The 20,116-nt window shown below is 41.6% G+C and overlaps 1 protein-coding gene across 1 annotated transcript in view; it reads right to left on the bottom strand.

Annotated features, from left to right (window-relative positions):
* Positions 1–20,116, bottom strand: part of LOC107681433 (reelin-like) — a 112,127-nt gene that overhangs the window by 32,600 nt on the left and 59,411 nt on the right. Inside the window, 29 exon segments of the mRNA XM_016477736.1 lie at positions 621–798; positions 873–1,013; positions 1,918–2,086; positions 2,171–2,420; positions 3,470–3,728; positions 3,815–3,965; positions 4,832–5,067; positions 5,606–5,774; positions 6,283–6,465; positions 6,580–6,664; positions 7,458–7,607; positions 7,825–7,963; positions 8,822–9,044; positions 9,550–9,798; positions 9,886–10,044; positions 11,140–11,216; positions 11,371–11,584; positions 12,541–12,698; positions 13,766–14,001; positions 14,960–14,999; positions 15,475–15,612; positions 16,007–16,119; positions 16,455–16,647; positions 17,360–17,596; positions 18,296–18,457; positions 18,975–19,208; positions 19,321–19,387; positions 19,533–19,642; positions 19,729–19,857. Of these exon segments, the coding sequence (XP_016333222.1) occupies positions 621–798; positions 873–1,013; positions 1,918–2,086; positions 2,171–2,420; positions 3,470–3,728; positions 3,815–3,965; positions 4,832–5,067; positions 5,606–5,774; positions 6,283–6,465; positions 6,580–6,664; positions 7,458–7,607; positions 7,825–7,963; positions 8,822–9,044; positions 9,550–9,798; positions 9,886–10,044; positions 11,140–11,216; positions 11,371–11,584; positions 12,541–12,698; positions 13,766–14,001; positions 14,960–14,999; positions 15,475–15,612; positions 16,007–16,119; positions 16,455–16,647; positions 17,360–17,596; positions 18,296–18,457; positions 18,975–19,208; positions 19,321–19,387; positions 19,533–19,642; positions 19,729–19,857 (4,849 nt within the window).

Below are 20,116 nucleotides of genomic sequence, written 5' to 3'. Positions count from 1 at the left end.
ATTCAAAACTACCCTCATTTACACAAACAGCACTGTAGCAATACTGTCATTATCCTGAAACATTACTACAACAGACAGGTAGGTGGACAGAAAGCTAGACAGAGACAGATTTTGCTTCAACAAATGATTTTCATGGAAAGGTTTTGCTGAATAAACTCATGATATTTGAGATGGAGTTTGCTTAGAGGCAGTTGAGAGACAGCTAACTGCAGGAAGATTTCACGGTCTGATGAAATTAAAATTGAGCTTTTGTGCCTCATTCTTAAGCTCACATCGCAGTGAGAACAGCATCCCTACGGTGAAAGACAGCAGGGATGGGAAACTCATAAAGAGAGAATGAAAAATAGATGGGCCAACTATAAAAAAAGCCTTAGAGGAAAACAAGCTGCAATCCTAAGACTCCTGGGACACAATCTTCAGGAAAATAAGCTCTTTGCCAAAGGTCATCCTCAGTATTAACTCTGGGAGCTGGAATACTTATGAATTTGGTTTATTTTGACTTCATGATATTGTGATTTCATGCTGCAGTAGTGTAATTTAAAGACTGTGAATCACTGTGAATGTGAGCATCTCAAGAACTCCTCAGACTGAAACAGAGACTGAAGGACTGACGGTTTTACCCCGCTGAAGTGCAGTGCTGATCCTGAGGCCACGGCTCCACAGACGCTGCTGATCTTGCTGCCGGTCAGCAGGTGCCAGTGATTGAGCGCCGGAGCTCGACTGAAACTGTCCTTCAGCTGAGCGGGCAGAGAGACCAACGGCTCATTGCAGAACTCACCGCCCCACTCAGGGTCACATCTGAAAGACAAGAGCCGTGAGGAGCAGGAAATATTTACAGCAGGTATTACCTGGTGAAGGTGAGAGTGACTTACACACAAGAGCTCTGTCTGCAGTGGCCGCGGCCGGAGCACATCTCGGGACAGCCGTCACCGATGTACAGGTTATCCAGAGCCCACGTCTGCTGCTTATCAAATGGCGCCGGCTGGAACCAGCGGAAGCGCGTGGCTGTGGACCTGTGCATTTGCCACAAAAGACAACGAAAAACCTTTCAATTCTTAGAAGTCATTATACCATGGGCTGTTGAATGATTGATTCTGATTGGTTGATGGATATTCTAATGTGTGCAATTATTTTCCAGGAAACGAGCAGCTATGAAGTAGTTCCCGGTCTGTTGACCGCATTGCACTTCCAAATCACTTCGCCATATAATTTCAGTTATTTCAAAGGTTATTCACAGCCTACAATAGCAAAACAACCAAAAAGAACCAAAGACACTGAACACAGCAAACAAATATGACCAAAAAGGGTTAAAAATTACAATTTCCATGTTTTCCCAAGTAAATGACCTTTTATTATCCATGCAAAGCACACTTTCTTTATCCTGCTCTCGCTCTCTGCAAGCACATGCACCTTGTTGTCAGCCCTACCCTGCAAATGAATTTTTCAGTAGTATTGTTTGCAACTGAAAAGATAAATGACATTGCACAGTATGGAGGTGGTAACGTTGCTGTTCTTGAAGCAGATAAACTTACAGTTTCGCTATTAGTAGTGACGCTGCTGTCAAACACCATAGAGAGATGATATTAACTCTAAAATGATGCATTGAATTTAGAAGGGACGAGGCTTGGGACCAAAAGCGTAAGAAATGAGTACTATCTGAACAATGACTTGAGGAGTTGTAACAGTGGTATAAGTGGAATAATTGACTCCAGTCCTTTGAATTATTGAAAAATAATGCACACCTGAGGTGTAACAGCATTACCTCCTCTGCATTATTTTTCAATAATTTAATGCCTTGTCGTCAATTATTCCTTACTTGATTTACATGCTGGTGTCAAGTCAAGTCTCATGTCATACAGATTTTGTTAAAGCAGCTTTACAGTGATAAACGGGAAAATAGTGTGGGTGGGTGCTTACCTGGCATAGTGTGGTATGGGTAATGTAACTCTGCCCCACTTGTTGTAAGTATCTGACACCAGTAATCTCTGCAGTGTGTATGAAGAACAATCTGGATTTGTGGGTAAACAATCCTTGACCAGCGGCAGCCACGTGAGACCTAGATCCAAAGAGTACTCCAGCTCCACCACTGCGGACACATGAACAGCCGTCAGAGGAAAGCCCTTCTATTCATGACACAGACAGAAGCGCACGCTCATGTCAGGAGACGTACTGTAGCAGGAGGAGGTGACGGAGCAGGAGGCAGAGAAATCAAACTGGATGAAGGCATCTGGGCCCAGACTGATGTCGGTGGTGATGCCGTAACGCGTGTTTGACTTCTCGATGAAGGCGAAAGCTTCACCATCAGAGCCGCACACTGGCATCCGCGTGCCGCCGGGGTGCAGCAGCCAAGATCGTCCATTTGTGGAGGAAAAGTCGTCCTCCAGCGGCCCCCAACCGCTGGCACTGCCGCCCACAACCAACTGCACACACACACACCGATCACAGCAGAGCAACAGAGTTCACATATCCACTCTACATACAGATCCAAAACCAGCACAACAGCCAAAATGTACATGTTCACTGGCTGTATAAACAGTGCCTTGCAAAAATAGGTCGTAGAACTGTTGACACCAGTGGTCTCTACAATCAACTTAGCTCATGATGCTTTTGAGGAATGCAGCCTGAATTTCACTGGATTTAACTGTAACCGACCGGGTAAAATGTTAAAACCAAGTCGAAATGTAAAGCATCTTGGCTGACAACTTATGATTGGACCTCTAAGAACTCATCTTAGTGCCAGACGTAAATAGGGTTAGTGAGACGTGCAAAAGATACTGCAAGATAATCTGTTCCAGCAGAAACAGTACTAAAACTTTCAGTGGGACATTGATCCTAAACATGAATGGACAAATGAAGACTGGACTCAAACATGTCCCAGTGTGGCCCAGTCCAAAGCCTGTGGCATTCATGCAGCTAACCTGAACAACATGGATCAAATCTACTGATGAAATCTACCAAAATGGCAACTGAATGATATATGAAGCTAGTATGTACTTACCGTACCCAGTCATCACTACTAGATTATCATTTTGGGATATAAAACAGTTTCACAATAAAAATAACTGTTAACACTTCATTTTGATGGTCCACTTTAGACATTCTGCTACCTATAAGTAACTTTGTAAGAACATGTCAATTTATTCTACTAACCCTAACCTAACAGTCTACTAATACTCTAATGAGAGTTAGTTGACGTAGTTGCAAAGTTACTTCTAGTTTGTAGAATGTCTAAAGTAAACTATCAAAATAAAGTATAATCAAATAATGAGTTTCAGTAGAGTTAAAATATAGATATATACAGCGTATATAACAGCTTTAATAATGGAGTAAAAAGGGGAAAATTGCTTAATGGTTTTGAATTGCCTTTGCAAGGCACTGTTTTCAAAATGTTTATGACCGAATATTTAATACAGTGTTAATGAGTGTATTGCAGTAATGTCACGCGTGTCTTGGTGAAGCAGCTCTTTACTTTATCAATAACCCAGGGGCTGTGGAAGTGTCCGTTCTCAGACGGCTGCCACCAGCGCAGGCGTGTGGCTGAGGTTCGCGCTCGGAGAGGGATCTCCAGGGCCACCAGGTGAGCCTGGTTACTGCTGTTGCTGTAGAGGAACTCCTGCAGGAGAGCCCAGTTCAGACCTCCATCCACGGAGAACTGCAGGAGCACCGGCTGGGAGCGCGGGTCAGGAGCCGCTTTACCGCAGCCCAGCCTCAGGAAGAACTGGATAAACCTGAGCAGGACACACACATCTCCAACATTACTAATGACGTGAAAGGCATCTTTCACAGTGAACCATCTGGTGTGTTTGTGGAATACCTAGCGTTAGACAAATCCAGATCTAATGTCTCCAGCATTCGCAAACCGTCCTCACTGAAGAACAGGTGGTTCCCGCTGGTGGTGATGCCACACTTTCTGGAAGGCTTTCCTCCACTCATCAACTTGAAGTATTCAGACTCCAAAACCCCACCTATGTGACACAATCAATAAAATGGACAATTTTTATACACAGACAAATCCCAATGAATCTGCTCTAGTCAATCACCATGAAGATGCTTCCTGTTTACTGTACAGTTATGAGGAGCAGAATCAGAATGCCTTTCATGTCACTGCACAGCTGTACAACGAAAGCCAGTGCAACTCCTTTATGGTAAAAGTAACACACAACAAGCAGAATGCAAAACACAGAATAAAGAGTAACACACAACAATCAGCTCGACATAGCGGCAAAAACAGATAAATAAATAAGCAGTAGAAAGTATATTGCACAATCCTGTGTGTAATATGTATTGCACCAACAAGCTTTCATGAGAGCAGGGCTACGCAGTCCAACGCTGCAGAAAGAGAAAACATCAACTAAATGTCTTGTTGCTTCTTGTGTCAAAGTAGTTTCTTGTGATAAAAATCTTGGAAGAGCCAGTTGTTATTAATTTTCTCTGTTTAAGACACAACGTTCAGGTGACTGCTGAAGAGCATCCTAAGGTTCAAAACCACTGAGCACCACTCACATAATTTTCCTCATCCTCATCAATAGTGACATTCAAACACATTATAGGCTTGCGCATTATGCACAAGTAGAACTCCAAATAAAGTTTAATTATAATTTATATATCAGTAAGTCTCAAACGATATGTCAGTAGATATATTAGTAGATTTGAACTATACTTACTATGAAATGTATTTTAAATATATTACTTTTTTACTAGAACAGACATTTTCGGTGTGACTTAAGTGTGTCCAAACACTTTTTGCAGCCACTTTAATGTTTGAAATATGATGACTATGAAATATCATGTCAGATAACAGCATACTGTAAACATCTGTTTGCTTCTGTACCTTCGAAATCCTCCTTCAGGAAATCCAGGTTTGGCACGTCTGGAACGGAGCAGTCGGGACCAGAGTAACCCGGATCGCAGCTGCAGTGAGTGCCGCGCACACACACGCCGTGGCCGTTACACATGTTCTGGCACTGAGGGCCGATGTACACGCTGTCCAGGGCCCATGTGGGCGGAGCCGCGCCGCCTGAATAAAACCCCTGATACCAGCGGAACCGCACTGAGCTGAGAGCACAGAAACACCGTCACACACCCAACACACAGCAGTGAACCGTAAAAACACACAAGCGGCTCTCGCTGACCCTTACTTGGGGAAAATTTTTTTTTTTTTAATATATATGTATATATATTAGTGCTGTCGCACATACAAAATAAAAGTTTTTGTTTGCATAATATATGTGTGTGTGTTCTGTGTATATTTATTATGTATATATAAATACACACACATGCATGTATATATTTTGAAAATATTTACATGTATTTACACATCTATATTTATATTAATATAATTTATATATATTTTTTTATTATTTATTATTTTGGATGTGATTAATCGCGATTAATCATTTGACAGCACTAAAAAAAATTAAAAAATAAATTTTTAAACATCAACATCAAGAGCTGGAGGCTCAGCGGCTGAACATGCAGAATCCTGTTGAGTTTGGATGACAGAAGCTCGGCTGATTCTGCTTAAATCCAGAGGCACGAGCTGACTATGGTTTATATGCTTGAACATGGCGTGCTGATGTGAGGTGAACACTATGCAGATACTCACAGTCCTGCCCTCTGATAGGGGCAGTAGAATCCAGTGTTTCCTCCAGGATAAAACAGCCAGCTCCCCTCCTGAGGTCCTCCCTCAAAGCTGTCTAATATAACCGGCAAGCTATTGATGGTGTTGCCGTCTATGATCAGGTCATCAATCACCCACACCTCTTCCTTCTTCCCTGAGGGTTTGAAGAATGACAAGTGTAACAATTATAACAATGACGACTTTGTAAACAGTTACAGAGGAAACTGAGCATCATAAAATACCAGACTCAACGTGCCTTATTGCAAGGATACGTGCAACACATTAAAACAATATGTCTTCCAAAATCAGCTCAAAATATAAAACATGTTTGATTTCCAACTGGATGGAATCAGAGAATCGGTGTCTGTGACCATCATACACTATGCAATTTTCTATGAAATCTGTCAACTCAAATCTGCAGACTGGGTTTGACTTTCAACTACTAGCATTGACTATGTATCCAGTCTGTAAATCGGTGCAAAAATCTGGGCAAATGTTGTGTAGTGTATGCCAGCCTTTATGCATTACAATTCTTCTCACAGAGCCAATTATCCTGTCATGGTTCTCACTTTCCAATAATGGAACAACACAAACTCGTCTCGTTATACTGGTGATGTATTTGTGGTTGAGTGAGGTAAGTTTGAATGACTGTGTTTTCTTACCACTGTTGTACGGCTGCCACAGTCTGAAGCGTGTAGAGTTGGTCTGTGCGCTGGGAGGCAAAGACATGTGAACAAACAGTGTGTCTGTGGAAGTGGGGAAATAAAACTCATCTATAAGCAGCCAGCTGATCCCTCCATTCACTGAATACTGCAGCAGCACGGAGTGAGAGCGCTCAGGTACACCTGCGAGTAAAACACACAGAAATACTGTGTTTACAACCAGTGCGTTCATTCCCATCAGCCCACAGAAGACAAGCAGGAAAGCTGGAGATAAAGCACGCTTCACGCCAGACTCACCCTTCGTTATGAACTTGAATGAGAACTGGATGTACATGGTGTTTGTGCAGTCTAGATCTGCTGAGACCAGCATGCGCAGTCCCTCCTGCAGGAACACACAAAAGAGAGAAAACTGATCTCTTTTCATTTACTCATAAAACTCCATTACAGAAAAGTTCTATGAAAGTTTATTATGCAGTCATACTTGCAAAACCAACATGTAATTACATGAAATGTTAACACTTTATTTCGATAGCCCACTTTAGACATTCTACTAACTATAACTTTGCAACTCTGTCAACTAGCTCTCTTTAGAGCATTATCAGACTGTTAGGTTTAGTAGAATAAGTTGTAATATGCTTGCAAAGTGACTTTAATAGTCAGTAGAATGTCCCTCAAAATAAAGTGTGAGCAGATATGAGGCAGACAGTCTACTAATGACTGCTAGTTGACAGAGTTGCAAAGATACTTATAGTTAGTAGAATGTCTAAAGCGGACTGTTTAAATAATGTGTTACTCATTAAATAAATGATGTTTTATTAACAAAGTTCAGGAGGAGCACGTTCAGATAATTAACCTAATTAACACAAAAGGAGCACAATCAGTAATCAACATAATTAACAAGATAAGAGGTGTGTATACACAGCAGATCTACGTCTGTTCCTTGACAGTTTTCCAGCATCCCTCCACCTCCCCATCTCCACCCTTACAACTAACCCTATCCTAACCTGTGGGGGGGGTACTCTGGGCTCGGAGCCAAATACACATAACCTTTACTCTGTTCGTGAAATGCTGGAAACTAGTGGTCCTTAACTGCTGTGACGATGGAGGATTCAATGCATAATGCAGTGCAGAAATTCTCCACTGGAAGATCCCAGCTGTTTGACTGCAATACTCACTCCTTTAAAGATGAGGGCCGTTCCTGATTTCAGAGGCTCTCCGCTCAGCGTGCCTCTCTCTGCGCCGTACACCTCCGGCCAGACATCAGCCCTCAGGTTCTCATTGAAATCTTCCTTCAGAACGGACGGCAAAGCAACAAACTCACACAGCTGTGATGCCAAAACTCAGAAGATTCCTTCGAGATTTTCCTATGAAGTTGTATAATGTTTTGTTTTGTTTATGAGTAAAACAAGGTCTGTGGTAAACATAAGTTCATGATACTTAGATGCTTTACTCTACAACGTAAATTGCCTGCAGGATCGCTGAGGAGCATGTGAGGAATATGAAGCTATCAGGAGCTAAAGCAGCTGGAGTCCACACTCACACACAGTGTCCGTTGTCACACAGTCCATGACCCGAGCACATCCACGGGCAGCCGGGCGTCAGCAGCACATTATCCAGCGCCCAGCCATCAGCTCCAGGAGCCAAGAGAGGCTGGATCCAGCGGAACCGTGTTCTGGGTGAACTACAGGATCGGGAACAACATTCAAACATACAAACTTACACAGCTGTGATGCCAAAACTCAGAAGATTCCTTCGAGATTTTCCTATGAAGTTGTATAATGTTTTTTTTTGTTTATGAGTAAAACAAGGTCTGTGGTAAACATAAGTTCATGATACTTAGATGCTTTACTCTACAACGTAAACTACACACACCTATACTAAAAACAGAAATTTGGAAGCAGTTATGTCCGTTTTTTCAATAAGTTTGGAGTGTGTGTGCAATTTATGTTTACAACAAAGTCTCATCAAGTTATGTTTACTACACACCTTATTTCACACTTGAACTGAAAAATGCCATTAAAACCATAGAACATTCTTGATGAAACCCATGCTGAATTATTGTCAGGATTTAATAAAGACACGCAGTGAAACATTAGCGATGAAAAGGTGTGGACGCAGTTATTTTTGCGCCTGGCCTTATTGAATATGCATTTGTATGAGTTTCCCTTTAGGGAGGAGAGTATTAAAATTAATCATGCAACGTGATTTACTGACATTTGCACTCGTCAAATTCCTGGTATTTGTGCCTTTATTTAACACCCAAAAAAAGCATGTCTTAAAGCAGGCGGTAATTTGTGCTGCTCTTGGTAGATCGAGCTGGTTATTATGGAAATTATCTGCTGCATCTGTGTTCTATAATGTGCACATTGTTAGTAAATCACCCACAGAATTTCCCTCCCATCTGCGCTTTTATGGAACTGCGCTCTAACGCTAATTTGCCGTTTAGTAAATCTGGCCCTTAGTGTGAGACTATGCATGTATAAATCATCTGAGACACAGTCACAGGATCCTCTGTGTGAAGAGTCGGAGCGGGTCCTACATGGCAGCGCTGGGCAGGTAGACGGTGACTCTCCTCCACTGCAGGAACTGTGGAGCGCTGAACACGGACCGCTGCATGTATCCGGAGCAGCCGATGGCCGGAGGCACACACTCGGGCGTGATGAGCGTCCAGTGTCTCCCGCAGTCTGTGGAGAACTCCAGTTTACACAAGTGCCTACAACTTTTAACAGCACTGTAGCTTTGCAGGAGGTTTCTTGAAGCGTCTCGGAGACACAGTTCTTCTGGATTGAGTCTGTCTCAGTTTGTTCTGTTTCTTCATGTGACTCCAGACAGACTGATGATGATCAAATCACATCTCTGTGTGCAGCACTAACATATATCTCACTGCATTATTACAGTTAATGGCCAAATGAATGTTTGGAAATGTAAACTGATATTTCCTGCTGATACACTACAGCAAAAGATAGAAATGAGTAACTGACTTAGCTGGTGAAAATTCTAGTGTTCTAATCATTTTGGCCACCGCTGTAAATACAAATACAAACTGCCCCTTAATGAAGCCTGAGCAACTTAGTATTGTGCCACCCTTTGTACACAGTCAATTTACGTTATCTAAATTCTGAATTTAAATACATTATTGTGTACACGCATCTGATAAACATGTTCAAAGGAGCCAATTCAGACTCCTTCGACATCACACACATCATAAAATGTTGTAGCAACATATTGCAGATGAGCAAACAGCTCATTTTCCAGATGAAAATGCACATATAAATGTTTGTGATGAACATGAGGTTATGGGTGTGTTGGCGATTAACTCACTGTCCATGACCTCAGAGTTGAAGTTCAGCACTGAGTCTGGGCTCAGACAGTCTGCTGTCACCTCTCCACCTACGACTCGATACCAGTTGTGTCTCAATGGAGACGTGCCATCAAACGTGTCGAAGAACCCACTCCTAGCGCTGTCATTCATTCCGATCAGAACGTTATCCAGACCCCACTGGGCCGAGTGTTTACCTGAGAAAGAGGAACACATGTCTCCTGTCAGGCACTGCATCACAACACCTTCAGTAAGTTCATCACATGACGCTGGTCTGTTCTCACCCTGCTGCGGCTGCCACCAGCGGAACACAGTGTGAGGCGTCTTAGCCGCGGGCGGGAGCTCGATCGTCACCACCTGAGGCTCCAGGAACGAGCCAAAGTCCAGCTCTCGTAGGGGCTGCCACTGAACACCATTGTTTATGGAAAACTGGACAATCACACCTGTCAAACATAAGCAAGGAATAATTGCTGAATTACTGAGAAAATGAGAAAAAGGCACAAGCTGCAGTATTTTTGGTACATGATCGTCTCATCCAGCTGCTCAAGCTGATGTGATTTACATAGACATCAAAGGACATAAAAAGGATGACAATATTCCAGTCCAGTCCATGTGACCTACACTGTAAAAAATGATTGTGATTTTAACGGTAAAAGACTAAAAATGCTACAGTAAAAACCTATTAATTGGTTAACGGTAAGTTCCCTTACTATATACATATTATATATTTTTTGTTGTTGAAATAACTGTTTCTTCTTAGTTTTTTCGGTCCTACTTTATGTACTAGCAAGGTGTACCTAATAAAGTGGCCAGTGAGTGTGTATTAGTATTTTCTTTCTCACCTTGTGGAAAAACTATTTGTGATGAGCTTTGGTTCATCATGTGACTTTCTCACCACCACCTGCTTTTAGTGGTTATCAGTGTACTACAAACGTACTAAACAGATTTCAGTACTTTAATAGGTTGGTACAGTATATTAACGGAACAGGAGATTCGCATCATGGATGTGCAGCCGACAAATCTGCAGCAACTGCGTGATGCTATCATGTCAATATGGACCAAAATCTCTGAGGAATGTTTCCAACACCTTGTTGAATCTGTGCCACGAAGAATTAAGGCAGTTCTGAAGGAAAAAAAGGGGGTCCAACCCTGTACTAGCAAGGTGTACCTAATAAAGTGGCCAGTGAGTGTGTATTAGTATTTTCTTTCTCACCTTGTGGAAAAACTATTTGTGATGAGCTTTGGTTCATCATGTGACTTTCTCACCACCACCTGCTTTTAGTGGTTATCAGTGTACTACAAACGTACTAAACAGATTTCAGTACTTTAATAGGTTGGTACAGTATATTAACATTATATCAGTTAATGAAATTAAGTTTCATTTGAAACTTATGAAGCTGAATCCGTAAAACCTAAAATGTTGCTACCGTATTTTTTACAGTAAAATTCTGGCTGCCAGTTTTTTACTGTAAATTTTACAGTAGATTTTTTTTTCAATGTACTGCAGATCAGCAGTTACTGAAGTCCACAACATTCACCTTCGTTTCGGGAGCGGGGACGAGTGCAGGTGGAGCCCATGTTTTTCCCTCCGATACGAATGTAGAACTGAACCAAACTGTACGGAAGAAGAAAACAGAAGACAACAGAGTGTTCTATATGAGTTAGGGAGAAAACAAACACAAGCAGTGAACTTGTAACACACGGTTGGTGTCACGTGAATGTCTAAAGCTTCACTGTTTGCGAGAGTCCAGCAGTGTCGTGGCACTGACCGGGTGTGGGTGGTGTCCAGCGGCGTGGTGCGAGCCTCTCGTCTGCCCAGGCTGCTGAAGTACAGAGCATTCCCTTCGCTGATGCTCCCGCAGCCGTCACCGATCTGTCCTCCGCTCAGGCTCTGCCACAGCGGGCTCAGCTTCCCCTCGAAATCCTCCACCAGTTCAGTGGGACTCGGAGCAGACGGGACACAGCTGGACTGGTCCACCTCCACTGACCGCCGCAAACACAAACATAACCAAACATACATGAACATGAAAACAATCTATAACATCACATATAGTGGTGCCCAGTGTTGGGGGGGATGCATTACAAGTAACGCGAGTTATGTAATCAGATTACTTTTTTCAAATAACTAGTAAAGTAACATATTACGTTTTAATTTAGAAGGAAATATCTGAGCTACTTTTTCAAATAAGTAGCATAGTTACTTTGTTTCCATGTGTTGAGTGACAGCTCTGGTGTTGCCGTGGTGACAGAAATCAGGAGTAAGTGCAAAGTGTTGTGTGTGAACATGATCTTACTGTAGTTCTAGACTAAATATCAACATGTGTTTACTCATCTCACTGCACACAAACACATTCAGTGTTCCTCACAATCAATAAAAACAGTCAAATGCAAACTCAGAATATTATACAAAGCTGCAATAATTAAATATGTTAAATAAGACAATATCATTTATGTATTTAATCCCATTTTATTAAACAATGTCATTGCTCTTGACATTCGAAGATCCAATTCAACCATACTAATAAGCAAAAATGACACAAAATGAAAATTATTTTTGTTATTGCAGAATAATATTGAACTTTCTTCATATTTCGTCATATTCTGTATGCAATTTGTTTGAGCTGGGCCCTCTGAATTTACATTTTCTTCAGCCCGAGGTGTATTCATTTCACTTTTGGTGTGAAAGGGCTTTTACATTTGCCAAAATTAGACCTTTTTTATATTAAAAACAAACAAGCAAGCCCTGCCCAGATTTAAAAAGTAACTCAAAAGTAACATAACACATTTTTTCTATAAAAAGTAACTAAGTAACGTAATTAGTTACTTTTTTAGGGAGTAATGCAATATTGTAATGCATTACTTTTAAAAGTATCTTTCCCCAACACTGGTGGTGCCTCACCAAAATAGAGACAAAGAGACATTCAACATGTGAGTGTTACCTGTGTATCCCATATCGCAGAAGCAGACGCCTGAGATGCAGTCTCCGTGACCGCCTCAGTGATTGGGACAGGGCTCAGAGATGTAGACGCCATCCAGCGCAAACGCAGGGGCGTCCCGATAGACACTGGTCTCCTGGAACCAGCGGAAGCGCGTCTTGCTGAAAATTACACGGGAATATAGAGATCACACGCATGAGCTCACCAAAACTAGGCTATAATCATTATCATAATCATTACCTTGAGAAAAAAGGTAAAACTTTACAATACGGCTGCACAAATGTGCATTAGTTCATGCTTAACTAATGCACAGATAATCACGAGTTAATGTATAACTCATGAATAACTAAACCATTTATTAATGATTCCTACATCAGCAACTAATGAATATTCTATATGATTAATAGATTAAGTAATAAATAAAATGTTATTAGTTAAATTTGTCATAATGTATTAGTTCCCTAATAACATATTATATTAACTAATGAATTCACATGTTAATTAGCACAGTGGTCAAAGCTATGTACTTAAACTTCCAGTTGTCTGCTTTAACTAATCATTAGCTAATGATTTGCAAAGGTATCATTATGTTATGACTTTACTTGTTGAGGCACACAACTATTAACTAATGAAGTAATATGTCATTGTGGGTTATGGATTTTGAATTAGTTAGTTAGTCATGTGCCTCAACAAGTATAGTCATAACATAATTATATCTTTGCAAATCATTAGCTAATGATTAATTAAAGCAGACACCTGACAGTTGAAATGCATGGTTTCGACCCATTGTGGTGGTAATTAACATATGAATGTACACTATTGGTTATTATAATTATGTTATTAGGGAATTAACACATTATGACACATTTGACTAATAACAATTTATTGATTATTTAATCTATGAATCATATAGAATTTTCCTCTGTTGCTGATGCAGTAATTATTAATAAATGGTTTAGTTCTTCATGAGTTACACATTAATTCATGATTATCTGTGCATTAGTTAAGCATGAATTAATGCATATTACTGCCACCGTATTGTAATGTGTTACCAAAAAAATCAACCCCTGGGATATTTGCCTGCGGCATAAAGAAATGCCTATAAAGCATTTCGAAAATCTTACGAAAAATATTTTAAATAACTGTTCTTTAGAAATATCCCCATGTCGCTGACAGTATGAATCCACGTTCGGACCCTGTTCTCAGAACAATCCCAGGGTCCAGTTACCTGGCGGCTACGATCCGTGGCAATACGACGGTGACTCTGGTCCAGCGCTCGTAGTCTCCCGTGTGGTACACAGTGGGCTCTCTGAGTTCACGTCTGCTGCCCTCGCAGCTCGCGGCCCCAGGGGATGCTGGGTAACAGCCCTCCCGCACCAGAGCCCATGTGCGGCCCGCGTCATGAGAGTACTGGAGCAGCACGGGTGCAGACGCACTGAAGACCGACTCACAGCCGATGTTCAGCTGAAGGAGAAACAGAACAACGTTACTGCGCTGTCTACACTGTAGAAATATGAAAAAAATGATGTGCCAATCAAGTAAAATAAAAAGAATATGTTTATAATTGGGTGTGTAGATTCAGTGAATAGAGAAACATACAAAAAGCAAAGGCAAAAAATCTGCACACCAAACGAAAGGCAAAGTTCAAGGTCCTTTGAACAAAAATGTATTCCTGAAGATTTACATGAAGGTGACAACAAAAACTAGAGTGCACAAACAATAAAGTGACTGTGCATTTAGATTGTTTTTTTTGCACCCTCAGATTCCAGATTTTCAAATAGTTGTATCTCAGCTCATCTCAGTTTAAAAAAATTGACCCTTATGAGCCTTATGTGGTCCAGGGTCACATATATCAGATGGTTCGATAAAATAACTAGCTGCAGTATTGAAATCATTGTTATGGCCGGGTCACACAGAATGTGTTATTATATTCCACTGCACTGCTCTTTGAAAAGATGCTCAGCTTTTAAAAACGCATCTCAGGAACCCTGAGTTCATTTCTACTTCCATTCTGCACACTTGTTATAAACAGCAGAACTTGTTCTGCATGAATGTATCCTTAGTTTAAATAGGCCTTTTCTTTTGCCAGCTGTGTTTATTGCATTAAAGAGCTGGGGTTGGGCGTTGCGTAATGCCTGCTCATTATCTTTCAAACGACTCCAGGCAAAAAAAAATAAACAGAGAAAGAATTGTTTGGATGTATTACATGTAGTTTGATCCTGGAATTCCTCATTTTTAATAAAGTAAAAATCTTAAACAAACAGAGCATTATTGACTGAGTTGTTCTGCGCTGTTCTCACCGTGGTTTGGTGAAGTCAGTGAAGTACATCTCTGCCCAACAAATCATCCCCGCTCGCCTTGAGCCGTCACATACATCTGACCCTGAGCCGCCCATGAAGGGCTCACAGTCAGCGTCTCAAACCGCGTTCAGCACACACTGATCATCCACCGTAAGAATCAATCTGACAAAGAACATAAAAGTGGAATGCATCACATAAAACACTAAATGATTCCATATTAATTAGCTAAAACCTCACATAAACGCTTCACTGTTACTAGCACCACTGTAATTTGATCTAGCATATCTAACTATTTGTGCTCCATCATAAATATTTTTCAACCAATAGCATTGAAATTATTGAGATGGAAGCACCAGACTAAAGCACTACATATTCACAAACATTCATGTTTCTCTTAGCACTATAGGGATTCTCTAAAGGGTTCAAAATAATGATAAATACTAAATTATGTTTTAATGAATATGTAAAATAAAAATGTAAATTAAAATATACATTTAATGTGATGATAAAATGCAAAATGAAGTTGAAATTAGTGCCGTCAAACGATTAATCGCGATTAATCGCATACAAAATAAAAGTTATTTTGAAAAAGTTTGAAAATGCGAATCGGTCGCTCCAGTAAGTGACAGTGACTGACCTGCAGTGACCGTGGTCGCACCATCCGTGTCCACGGCACATCTGAGGACACTGCTGCCCAATGTAAACGTCATCCAGAGCCCACTCGTCCTGCTCCTGATAGTGATTCTGGATCCATCGGAAGCGTGTCGCACTCGACCTACAGCCAGAAAACAGCATGAAACCAGAGTGAGACGAGAAAACACTGCAAATGCATAGCAGTCGATGAAGATGCATGAACACTGCTCAAATATGACCATTTCCACCCTACAATCAGAAATACTGCTGCAAATATGAGCAAAACAGGTCGTGAGAAAATGCCTTTGGTGTTTATCCTCTTGACACATTTGCCATGTATTGTTTGTAATATAATATGACTATAAGACTTTAAACATCGCTTTATGGAAGTAGTTTTCTAGTTATAAAAGGAGTCAAATGTATACATATTCACTTTTAAAAATGTCACATTTAATAATCAGATGTCTTGCTCCTGTAGCACAGGAGAGTCCAGTGCACTGCAGTCGGTGAATCTGTGTGCAGCGTTTGTGTCTCACCAGGTTTTGTACGGCAGTGGAAGCGTGATGCGTCTCCAGTCTGTGAACTCAGACGGATGGTAGACGCTGGACGCAGTGAACTCAGAGCAGCTCGGCATACCGGGGAGACAGGCCTGTTACCCACAAACCACCAGAAACAGCAGTTAACCTCACAGTGGAGACCAGAGGAATCACAGCACAAGGAATCATCTACTGTATAATCTGACAACATGTGCAGTGCTTTAGATTGCTTCTACAATCCTTACAAGAAGTGCGGAAGGTTCTGAGTGAAGACCCAGAGGCAGTATCAGATGGTGATACTGTCAGTACTTGAATGTATACCGTGGTACTCAATCATTAGCATGGTATTTACATCATAATCCAAAAACATGGTCACACTATGGTGCATTTAGGTACTTTTCTCTTGGTGAAAACAAGAAGCATTAGTGAATATTTTTGGTTTTCTCACCTCTTTGACGAGATGCCAAGTCAAGCCGTGATTGGTGGAGAACTCCAGCCGGACCTGAGTGTCGATGTGAGGAGAAGGGTCGCGTCCGCAGCCCATGACCAGCGAGAACTGGATCATGTAGGACGCGCCGATCTGCATGGATTGTGTTTCCACATAGCGGATACTGGAGGACGAACCGTGATCGCCTGAAAAACTGAGCAAATATTTACATCATTGTGGTTTACACTTTCATTTCAGACGGAGCCCGAAGGGAAATGCTGATGCTGTTTGGATTTCAATGCATTATTAATTGCAGAAATATTCGGTTTGCTTTTCCATTGAATACAAAAGCAATTTTCTGTCTCTTTGCTGGTATGGCAAATGGTGATGAACTTCGGGATCTGAAACAAAGCTATTTTTGTGCTTTTTTGTTCTTGGAGAGCTGGTGTCAAGTGAGACTGTAGTTGGGTGGGTTGTGACGTCTGAGCTCATGAATAGTAATTAGAAATGTTTTATTGTACATTAAAAGGTCATTCAGTTCCATTAGAGTAGCTTTTATAGTATGGATTAGATGTTCTCCAAATTCTTAAATCCCAGAAAAATCATGAAAGGAGTGAAGCACAAATGCAGTGATGTTCAACCGATCAATCGGTTAGGGTCTTTTACCTGATGTTCATATGGTTAACTTCGGTTAAGCATCATAAATATAAAGCGTCATAAAGTGACTTTCTAGCAGCTCCCTGTTTAAGCTCAAAAATCTCATCACGTCACTTCCAACCACTGTAAGGACAGACATCATGATATAGTTCTTCTGTCTCTGTACTGAGATGTCAGTAATGCCTATATTTCACATTGATGCTTCAATGGCTGCTGATTGAAGTCTTAACTAATAATGAATGGTACTGTGGTGAAGATGAGGCAGGTACCTGAGGGTCCAGTCGTGTTGGCAGTACGGCTGCACGTTCCCCAGATAGAAGCCCAGGCTCTGAGTCACGTCTAACACGTTACTGAAGTCCAGGCTGATGATGTTGAAGAGGATGGAGGTCATGCTGATCTCATCCAGAGCCCAGACGTCCTGCCCGTGGCCCGAATGGTACGGCTGCCACCAGCGGAACTGGACCCCGAATTTACGGGCCCCAGGAGGAAGCTCCACAGAAACGATCCTAGAAAGAGTCAATTCAGTAACCATCAAAAATAGCAGACGAGCTGATCACACAACATACTGTATATTAAAGGGGTCATATGACGACGCTACACATTATTGTCCACATACTGTACATTATTGTTGCTCCTCTCTGCCCTGCCTTTCTGAAACGCATCGATTTTTACAAAGCTCATCGTTTGAAAAGCGAGGTGTGCTCTGATTGGCCAGCTATCCAGTGCGTTGTGATTGGGTGAATACCTCAAGCATGTGACGAAATGTTACGCCCCTTACCATATTTGGAAACACACAGTGTCTCCATGACAACAATACTTCAGTGAGAATAAAAGGTACGCCTTCTTTCTTTGCGTAAACATTTGGGCACACAGTGATGTAGATATGTGGGAGCATGTTTAAATGAGGCGTTTTAGGAAGGCGTGAATGAGTCTTAACTTTTAGAAAGAATATCTCTTTGGGTTTGAGACTTTAATCTTTGTGAATTTACCAATCTTATATTTGCACAAACAGCTTGTAACACTCCAAAGACAAAGGGAAAACTTGCCATGCTGCTCCACATGACTTGAAATGACTAAATGTAAATGTAAATCCCATCATCTGGCCCCTTTAACTTATGTGCTTGCTGCAGAAGTCAGATATGCCATGCCGCTCCACATGACCGCAGTAAAGTCCAGCAGTGGTGTGTGTGTTCAGGACGGTGTACCTGGGCTCATGGAAGCCCTGATAAGCGTAATGCTGCAGCAGCGTCCAGGTGATGCCGTTATCTGAGGAGTAATGCAGCAGCACTCCTTCACCCGGCTGGTCTGGAGCGGGACAGGAGCTCGACGTGCTGCGACTGCCCAGCCTCAGCGTGAACTGAAGATACCTGCAGGAGAGAAAGAAACATGACCTGGGGCTTGTATTGAAGTAATGCTATCAGAGGAGTCAAGATGACACGAATATATGAAAAATAGTACCTTTCTGACTGAAGTGATAAATAAAAGTGATAAAAATGAAAGAATCACGATCTTTACACTTCTAATATCAAAAGGCCCCAATAAAATGCAAATGTCTGAGTCAAACGGTCAGCCGAACCAATGGCACATATATGTGTGCATGTTTATGTGATTTAGGAGGACACACATTTGTATAATGACATGGGTATTATACTGATATAACAACATAAACGTGTTTTATGAGGACATTTCCTGAGTCCTCATAATTAAAATAGCACTAAAAGTATACTAAAGAATGTTCTATTAAGAATGTAAAAATGCCTGTAGCTTTGTGTGAGAGGTTTAGGGCTAGGGGACTGAAAATACAGTATGTACAGTAAAAAACACCATTACGCCTATGGAGAGTCCCCATACAACATAAAAACATGTGTGTGTGTGTGTGTGTACCTGGCTTGTGAACTGTCCAGGGGGGTCGTAACAATGTGTCTTCTACTGTCCCTGTTGAAGACCAGGGCTTTTCCGCTGGCCAAAACCCCACAGGCGAAGCTGACCTCTGCCCCCCGCAGTGAGGAGAAGCTGTGATAGGACGACAGCCTCACGCTGGAGAAACTCTCGGACAGAAACGCAGGGAAGGTCTGAGATGCCAGCTCACACGCCGGACCGCTGAAACCATGGTCACACCTAAAGAAATATGAAAAAAAAAAAAAAAACATTTTCCAGAACCAGTAAGATGTTGCTGTTTTCACAGTGTAAAGAGTGTTTTGCTGCAGTTCTGACTTAAAGACGTTCATACTTGCAGCCCGTGCGTGAACAGTGTCCTCTACCGGAGCAGAAACGCAAACAGGACGGACCGATATACACTGGAACAACAACAACCATATAATCATCATCGTCCCTGATCATGATTTATTGGCTCAAAATCACTGTCTAATCTGCTGATCACGCTCCATGGGTTTGACTATAATGTGTCGACATCTATCAGTAAATATGACCTGTATGTCTTACCATTGTCAATCGCCCACATGTTGCTGCTTCCCACAGCGGTCTGTCTCCAGCGGAAGCGAGTGCTGTCTGTGAGCGCGGAGTTGGGCAGAGGAATCGTGATCCTCGTCCAACTACAGGAACACAGAGAATAAACCACACTGTTAACAGAACAGACAACACGGATTTATGAAAGCGTCCGACAGATGCAGTGACTGACCCGCTGTAGTTCTCTGAGGAGTAGATGCTGCTGTGAGGCAGATGTGATCCGGCACACAGTTCAGGAAGACACTCTGTGTGCAGGAGAGACCAGGAGCGACCATGATTGGTTGAGAACTCCAGTTTGACACTGTGAGATTCACATATGCAGGAACAGAAAAAGAGGAGACAACAATATTTAATTCACTTATTTTAAAAAGTACATGTTCTTAAACTCCTGGGATATTGATCTAAAGTTGCAGAAGGGGTTGTTAATGAGTTTCAGCTGCTTTGGTGTTAATGAAATTAGCAACAGGTGCACTCCAAAAATGAAAATTAGTCCATGTTTTTACTCACCCTCAAAGCATCCTAGGTGTATATGACTTTCTTCTTTCAGATGAATCCAATCG

This window comes from Sinocyclocheilus anshuiensis, unplaced genomic scaffold (assembly GCF_001515605.1).
Source record: "Sinocyclocheilus anshuiensis isolate Anshui unplaced genomic scaffold, SAMN03320099.WGS_v1.1 scaffold2210, whole genome shotgun sequence".
NCBI classification, from domain to species: Eukaryota; Metazoa; Chordata; class Actinopteri; order Cypriniformes; family Cyprinidae; genus Sinocyclocheilus; species Sinocyclocheilus anshuiensis.
The sequence above is the reverse complement of the archived record's forward strand: the minus strand, read 5'-3'. Positions and strand labels throughout refer to the sequence as shown.